At 43.2% G+C, this 8,775-nt stretch overlaps 3 protein-coding genes across 3 annotated transcripts in view; all 3 read left to right on the top strand.

The window, feature by feature from the left end:
- The window catches only part of SARC_06086 (hypothetical protein), a gene marked incomplete at its 5' end in the record, with an annotated part of 9,681 nt that extends 5,224 nt beyond the window's left edge, over nucleotides 1-4,457 (top strand). Inside the window, 5 exons of the mRNA XM_014300035.1 lie at nucleotides 444-572; nucleotides 1,649-1,735; nucleotides 2,387-2,525; nucleotides 2,903-3,014; nucleotides 4,231-4,457. Of these exons, the coding sequence (XP_014155510.1) occupies nucleotides 444-572; nucleotides 1,649-1,735; nucleotides 2,387-2,525; nucleotides 2,903-3,014; nucleotides 4,231-4,397 (634 nt within the window). The 3' untranslated portion in view covers nucleotides 4,398-4,457. The remainder of the gene's footprint in view (nucleotides 1-443; nucleotides 573-1,648; nucleotides 1,736-2,386; nucleotides 2,526-2,902; nucleotides 3,015-4,230) is intronic.
- A 2,242-nt stretch (nucleotides 4,458-6,699) lies between these two features.
- Nucleotides 6,700-7,131, top strand: SARC_06085 (hypothetical protein; the record flags this gene model as incomplete). Its single annotated transcript, XM_014300034.1, has 1 exon — nucleotides 6,700-7,131. The coding sequence occupies one exon, from the start codon at nucleotides 6,700-6,702 to the stop codon at nucleotides 7,129-7,131; it is 432 nt and encodes a 143-aa protein (XP_014155509.1).
- Nucleotides 7,132-8,263: 1,132 nt separating this feature from the next.
- SARC_06084 (hypothetical protein) overlaps nucleotides 8,264-8,775 on the top strand; it is a 3,145-nt gene continuing 2,633 nt past the window's right edge. The window contains exon 1 of the mRNA XM_014300033.1: nucleotides 8,264-8,361. Coding sequence (XP_014155508.1) covers nucleotides 8,308-8,361 — 54 coding nt within the window. The 5' untranslated portion in view covers nucleotides 8,264-8,307. The remainder of the gene's footprint in view (nucleotides 8,362-8,775) is intronic.

Genomic DNA, 8,775 nt, shown 5'->3' with positions numbered 1-8,775 from the left:
AATATACACATATGCATAGATATATAGACATATAGATATATAGATATATAAATATAGATATAGAAATAAATATAGATACAGATTGATACGTGCAAATGCTTGCAATTTCATACTACACTTGTATTTGATCGCGCCACATCGTCTGTACATGGCCACATACTCGGTCTCATTGCCTGATGTGTACTATATAAACGTTCTACATGCTCACATACTCGTTCTCATTGCCTTATTTGGGCTATATAATATTTTACATGCTCACATACTCGCTCTCATTGCTTTATGTGGGCTATATAAATTTTCTACATGCCCACATACTCGCTCTCATTGCCTTATGTGGGCTATATAAACATTCTACATGCTCACATACTAGTTCTCATTGCCTTATGTGTACTATATAAACGCTCTACATGCCCCCACATACTCGTTCTCATTGTCTTGTGTAGGCGATATGACGAGGAGTCGTCTGTGTCTGAGGGATCATTTGTGAACGACGCATCTGGCCCAAGCACGACACCGTCTACCGTCAAGCCCAGACAAAGGCACGGATACGACAGCCCAGACAAGGTGTCCAGGTGGGTGTTACGGGCGCAATAACTATAATATTTAAGACACCCTATCAGCCCCTCCTAGGACTAGGTTATGGACAGGCGACATCTAAACGTACCATACACGCACATATACGATAGCCCAGATAAGGTGTCCAGGTGGGTGTCACGGGTGCAATAACTATCATTTAGGACACTCCAACAGCCCGTCCTCGGACTAGGTTATGGACAGGCGACACCTGAACGTACTAAACACGCACATATACGATAGTCCAGATAAGGTGTCCAGGTGGGTGTCACGGGTGCAATAACTATAATTTAGGACACTCCAACAGCACGTGGTCGGACTAGGTTATGGACAGGCGACACCTGAACGTACTATACACGCACATATACGATAGCCCAGACAAGGTGTCCAGGTGGATGGTAGTGAGACCGAGTAAAAGCAGACAAACTGTTCCGGGGGGTGTCAGTCAGAGGAGAAGACACGTATGTACATCCACACAGGCACCGTAGGTCTCACGAGGCGTCTAGGGGTATGCATATAAATATATACAAGTACGTACACCGTAGATAAGCTGTCCACGGGGACATCAGAGTAGCGTGTAGAGTACATAGCATAAGTATAGATATGACAATAGATAAGTGTCCAGAGATATGCATATAAGTACGTATACCGTAGTCCAAACTTATTGTGCACATAAACATCGGGGTAGCGTGTAGAGTACATAGCATAAGTATAGATATGACAATAGATATAGTGCTCTGGTGGATGTCCGTCAGAGGAGAGAAGTATATATGTGTATCGTCTTATGTGTTTGCGATTCCATAGTCATCCTGCATTCCCATTCACATCCACATTCATATTCACATTCACACAAACCTCTGTGACCCGTCCCCGTAGTCCGCCTCATGGCTGTGTGAAGTCTCGGTACCTAGGCCTGCCAATCACCCCTATACCTACCTACTAACCTGTCTGTGCTTCTTATACTACGCAATAGTAGCGAACTAACACCTTGTCGCAACCCACTCTCACACTCTCTCTCTCACTCTCTCTCTGTATGTTTGTGTGTGTGTGTGTGTGTTCATTCCATGTGCTACAGAGTGTCTTCTCTGTTCAGCACGTGCTCTGCCATCTCAAAGCGAATCAACGACGAAGAGCGTGATTTCTGGGCCGTTGTAGTGCCGCGGTAAGTCAAACGCGCCGAATAACAGAACACCCACAGCATCTAAGCCCTTTATTTAATATACCGACGTGTCTAGGCTGTTACAAGTGTTAACAAGGTGTTGTAATGACACCTGTAAACCATAGTTCTGTTACAAGTGTTGTGTTAACAAGTTGATATGCACACATAGAACTGTCGATACCGCAACAGAGCATACGCCGCCGTAGTCAAAGCACATGTGTACTTCTCATGCTCATCTCTTGCTGAAGCAGTGACGGCCAATGCCATAGCTAGAATCATACGCATGCAAGTGGTTGATAAGGTAGTGTAATGTAGCCTGGTGAGTATACCGTAATCATGCACGTGTACGTAGTGACAAGATGTAGCTCACTGGGAAACACCGGTACAACAGCTGGACTGTATCTGTCGACCTACTCGCATGGATATAAGAATACATGCGTGCGCCTTTGCTAGCGTTTGCATATCTCATACAGGAGATTTACTAATTGCATACACAGTTGTAAGTATTTACAAAGATATAAATCAATAGAAGACACGGCATCTCAACTTTAGTCAAATATAAATAAAGACACGAACACATGAACCTTATTCGCACGGTTTCGTATTTCAAATACGTACACCACCGCTTTACGGATATGCTTACCTTCTCTGCAGGTACCTATCACCCAACAATGAGACTATGAACCCACAGGAGTTACAGACCGAACTGACGCAGATGCGAAACTACGCCATGCTGGGCATGATCCTGTTCAATCTCATCTGGTTGGTAGCTGTGACAGCCCTGTCATACCAGGTAACTTAACAAACCACAAATGTACACGAGACGACTAGCATGCAAGATTGCAATTTATTGCTATTTATTCAAAAGTATCCTTGTATTCACATGTGCACGGTGATGCTTGCGAGAATACGTTATTTGAGCACGACAAAATATACATCCAAACTGACCCACCAAATTGCAACCGGATTAAAACCCCCTCCGAGGGATCGTCTACGTACCATTCTCAGTATCCGTAGTAGTAGTAGTAACAACTGACCGAATACTTGCTGCAGTATCTGTAGTAGTAACAACTGTCCGAATACTTGCTGCAGTATCTGTAGTAGTAACAACTGTCCGAATACTTGCTGCAGTGTCTGTAGTAGTAACAACTGTCCGCATACTTGCTGCAGGAGCATCTGCAAGTGGTAGACACCAATGTGCTGGGCCTGGTGTTCCTGACGGTATTCTCTGGACTGCTGGTGGTTCAGTACATAGCCATGGCTTATCACCGCATAGGCACAGGTGGGTGGGGTTGCTATGTACAACCAAACACACAGATAGATACGTGTAGAAAACAACAATTTGTAGATCCATGTTTGTGCTTGCGATCGTAGCCAGCCCTGAACGTGCTTAAAGGAATATGTGCGCCGATACATCATGGCTGATAGGACTAGTGGGTACTGTATGTTACATCGGAGTTTGACCTCTGGACGTGTATTTCAACGCCGAAGTTGTTGTGTAGGGTGTCTGGCTGTCCTGTACAAGTGAGTGTGTTCTGTTTTATCACGGGTACGCTGCAACGCTCAATACGTAATACTCATTCGAGGACATACCTACAAAAGCACAGCCATAAGGTCCGTGTGCTACATGGAGGTTGCATTACCTAGTACTAGTATACGTTTGTGAGACAGGGTGCATCGTATCCTAAGACCCACGCACATATCTAAATACGTTCTCCGTCGCCGATACGTTTTGAGACATATTGTCCCAGGCCTATGTGTGCGTGTGCACCGGCATCTGCCGTTGGTGTACGTGTATTGCTTTCTTTTGATCGGCCCAACTAAGTGAGCGTATATACTTACACACCATAGCAACAGCGCATCACGAGTTGCATAAGCTGAAACCATCAGGTCTGAGCATGTAGGCTACCGCTACAGAGGGCTAGCTTGGAAAAATCAGGAAACATCGTTATCATCTATTGTATACACACTTCGCATGCATACACCAAACCAATACCACCTGCGCAGTGATGTATCAGCTGTTATATATATATATATATATTCGTGTCTGCAATAAAATACAGCGATTCCTATTTATCTACGTCCGAACAAACCATGTAGAGCGATACATCCCTCTTGTATGCACTTACAGAACATATCCTGTCTACAACTTAATCAACCCTGTGCGGCGATTTGACTGCTGTTGTATCCTTATGTGTGTCTGATTTGTAAGGTACACATCCCTCCAACCCATAGTACGTGTGCCTGTGGTTACACACAGTACAAAAGACCGATCCTTTGACTCCATCCTGCGACCCTATCTTTTCAAGCGTTATAATTCATCGTATAATTCATAGTAATTCACACTACACAAACGTTCACATCTAGTGCAGCTGCAGCGATTCGTTTGCTACCAGTTCGTTTCGGATGCTTGTATAATACATATACTGATAAATATCTGTGTCTGCAGGCACACATATTGAATTGACACTGACCACCACCAAACAACCCCTATACAGCGATTCATCTGCTGGCCACAGCGAAGAAACAGGGGGGGCGCCTAGATAAGGTGAAAAAGGTCAAGAAACGCCCTACTAAAGTGAGCACCGACCAGACGATGGATGGTGTGGCCCATGAGGACAGACATGAGGTGCAAGTGACTGCCTTACCGACAGGCGAGGTTTAGATATGACAAGGTCTTCATATAAATACTACGATCCGGTTTTATCTGACAATAAGATACAGACGATACTCTATTCCGTAGAGAACAGAAATGATTAAAACTTTGATGAAAGTATGGAGCTATACAGGAGAACAGGGAAGATATCCCAGTGACTACTGTACCAACAGGCGCGGTCTAGGACAAGGACCTTTTATAGTACCTAGTACCTGTCAGACAAGTGCTATATAAACACTGACATATCACGTTCACCGCAGACGTCTATCTATAGCCGCACATGAGTACCGTGACGAGGAACATGTGACTGCCGTAACAACTGGAAATGTTTGAATATGCGAAGGAGTTCGTTTACTACCATCTGTGTGTGGCTGTCGAATGTTTTATAGTCAGAAGTATACTATGTATACGTGTCCAAGTGGACTGCGAAATTGCTACGATGAACATATCACTTTCACTTCAAAAGACGGAAAAGGGTTGTAGCTGTGCAACCTAATGATTTTCAGGTCGAAATTGCATTATGTCTATGGGTACACTCCTCTACACACATACATAGTTGCGGAATTGATTCTACGAGCTATTTCTCTCGTATTAAAGAATCCCGAATACCAAACCTGCGCGTTGAATGCTGCCGGCAATATTTTACCAATCAGCCTTGCTCCCCGAGTTGACATACTGCAACCCAGAGAAAATCTTTCTAATTGGCAGATTATACTACGGAAGTATTATCTAAGACTTGGACTACGCGAGGTTGTGTGCACATATGACTAGTCTATCTATTTCTTTTTACATTATGCAAGCAGACGAACAGTGTGGGAGGTCTGTTTCCAAGTGCCACTGACTGCGTGCAACACCCATGCAGATACCATGGGGTATCTAAAGGGGAAACCTGGAGCCGCCGCAAGAGAATATACATACAACACTGAAAACAAATCAGGTGACATGATGTGTGTATCAATAAGAGATGTTCGTAGTTAATACTGTACCGATTCACCTCAATAGAAGATACTCCGAAACTGTTGGTATTTAGTTCCGGCCAGCCGATATCGACATATTTGGTACACAAGACTTCACAAATCCCGCCATTCAGTTTCTGACAGCTGAATGCAGTGCGGTCTGTGCGACTGTGCGTAATGGAACTTTTTTTTTTTTGACAAATAGGTTGTCTCCTGGAAGCTGCACCGCTGCAGGCTGCTCACAGACCACAGTGGAGACACAGACAGTGAACATACTCGCGATCGGCAATTTTCAATTTTGCCAATTTCACATCGTCGCAATGGTCGCATCGTCGCTCTTGAGTCTTGCGACTTATCATCATTCAGTTGTTGTCACTTAAAAAAATTGTTGCCTCTGGAGACTGGGCCAGGACTCTGGTCACTGGAGGCCTGTCTTGAGTGTCTATTGTCTAATGTGACAGTAGTGTCTTCTCTTGTTTGAGAGATTGACTGACTAATTAACTATGAGAGTCCTCAGACTCCTCACTCCTCACTCCTCAGTGCCGTTAGAAGCTCTGGAGTTCCGGACTTCCAGTCCCCCAGTATGTATTTAGTATGTACATGATGAGTCACATCATGACTCTTCACGAGTCATGAGTGTGCCAATGTGGATTGTGGAACTGGAAGTGGAATATAGTGCCAATTATGGAAGCACGGAATTTAGGTCCAGGATCCCCGGCAATTTTCTATCCAATAGGCTTCTTTGTTGAGCTTTTTTGATAAAATAAATACCTCAGGTTCCATCAGTGATCATCACCTGAAGCCTGAAGGGTGAGGGCTGAGGTAAACAGTTAAGACCACACTATGATGCATAAACACATGATAAATATGTTGTTGTTTTTCCTTTTGTTTGTTCTATGTACATATTATGTTTATTTTTTATATAACCCAACAACAAAAACATTGGTTGTCTGTGAGACTGTGTGTGACTCGGTGACTGCGAGTGTGTAAACTGAAGGACTGTAAACTCAAAACTATAAAGAGTGAGATCACTGTGATGTCACTGATGTGGAGTGTGTACAGTGTAATTCAAAAAACAAATTTCATTACAGGTTGCTAGAAAATGTGTGGCGTAGTTTTGATACATGGCAATAATCAACGTTGACCTGGCCCAGGCTGTTGTAAAATGTTGTCCTACCGTTCGTGTATATGGATTTTTATTTTACAGGCATCCTAAGCACTCGATTTACTTTGCGCACAGACTATGCCGACGTTAATATTTAAGGTCTATGACCACTATGATTTATCTCAAATACATTCCTCTTGAATCACAGTCTGATACATTCCTTCAATTTAGCTGGAACAAGTTTAAAATCATGCAATTCACGTCTGCTGTCGTTCTGATCTGTGCCGCCGCTTCGGTGCAAGCACATAGATTCCTACGTAGTCCTACAGCCCGCGGTGGCAATTCCGCCGGGCCCTCTGGAGTAATCTGTGGTCGAGGAAGCACGAGCACTGGTAGCTTTCGAGCAACATATGTTCAAAGCCAGACTATTGAAGTAGAGTGGGAGATTACTATCGCCCACAACAACGGGTTTGTCGAAATGCGCATTTGTGACAGTCAGCAGGTTTCCAATGCGTGCTTGAATGAGAACCTGCTCAGACACGCCGACAATGGCCAAACTCGTGTCAACAATGTCAACGGTAGGCAACGGTTCAGCGTTGAGTATCGCCTTCCAGCAGACCTGACCTGCCCAAATGGTTGTGTGATGCAGTGGTTTTGGGATACCCCAAACAACGGCGAGTAACATGGCTGTACCGACATCATTATTAATCCCATGAATTTTGGTAACCCCAGTAATGATAATAACGTAGATGCTAATCAGGATGAAGATAACGTGGAAGAGAACAATGGACAGTCTTAGAAGTCTGGTAACAATCCCCTAGAGTTGGTCTGTTCCGAACGCATATTGGAGAATTCCTGTCGCAAGCGCAATCGCCAGCTAGTTGAAAACCGTGCGTGTTGCAGACATTCTAATAAGTGTCCTGGCTACGCTTCCACCAAGTGCCTCAGCAGTTATTTCTGTCAGTAGATAGCAACTATTCAGGCAACGACGCCAGCTTTCTACTAAGAACACTTCTTGACTTCCGATTGAATGCCAGACTTGATATGTCTGGCCGCGTTTGCTCTGTGAGCCGCTAGGTACATCCAGGTACAAGATGATTATAACATTATATTAAACAATGTCATGCATTATATGAGAGTAGAGAGACCATCTACGATCTAACTTGTTTTATTCTTACAGAACACTATAATAATTGTATGATACTCTCATATATAACTCCATCGTTGGAAATCCGGTTCTGTCGCGCGTGATATTGACCACGGCCAACAAGTGTAATCAAGTACTCGTACGATCAAGTTCAAGTGTTCCCACAAAATCTAATGTGATTAGATGAGAAATTGTGATGTTGTTAGCCTGCTATTACTACAAAATTGACATTAATTATTGAACTTGTTGCTGTGTGTCCACAGTAGCTTATCCAGGTACCTGGTTACATTTATTAAAGCGTTGTTATCATCATGTGCTCCAGACAACACAGGCAGTTTAGCTTGATACAATCTTTTAGGCAGGTGTTTGGCTGAGAGACTCATGCTCTAACCTCGAGCGCGCACGGATATTATTGTGTAAATATATTATAATTTGCATGGCTCTCTATATTTCACTCGTAGAAGGTCTACGCAAAATTGTCGAGTCGCGAGCAGGAGTACAAAATAAAAATATGTATAAAAAAATATGAAAAAGAGTATGAACCCCTAAAAACCCTACATATTTTTTTCTTTTTGATTAAAAAACCATTTGTAGCCTCCTAAGAAAAGAACAAGCAGCATTAATATTTAACTCTATCTTTTACAAAATATCATATTAATATAACAGTGGGTGGTCGGTGTAGGAGGTTGAGTTCAGTTTGAATACATCACCATGGCACCTTCACGTAAGGAGAAGTTGGCGGAGGAGCGAGCTCAAAAGAAAAGGGTATGCCTGTGCTATATATTTAAACGGTAGCAGCAAAAGCAATCAATGTTGTACTTAAGATATGCCGTTTAATGTTATCTGCTGCTGTTGTTGTTGTTCCTGCTGCTGTTGTTGTTGTTCCTGCTGTTGCTGTTGTTGATTCACTCGCGGTGTGAGTACGAGTGTGAATTATTGTCACATTCAAATGAAAACTATATGGGTGTTACGTCCACACTATTCGTATGTATAAGTCGGTCTACAGGTACAGGGAAGTACACATACGTGTCTTCAACGCACGCAAATCAAAATTTCTACACACATATAAGAAATATGCATAAATATTGTGTGTGCGAATATGTTTGTATATATATATATATGTGTGTGTGTGTATGTGTGTGTGTGTGTGTGTGTGTGTGTGTGTGTGTGTGTGTGTGT

This window comes from Sphaeroforma arctica (assembly GCF_001186125.1).
Source record: "Sphaeroforma arctica JP610 unplaced genomic scaffold supercont1.420, whole genome shotgun sequence".
Taxonomy (NCBI): domain Eukaryota; class Ichthyosporea; order Ichthyophonida; genus Sphaeroforma; species Sphaeroforma arctica.
This window is presented reverse-complemented; position numbering and strand designations above follow the sequence as displayed.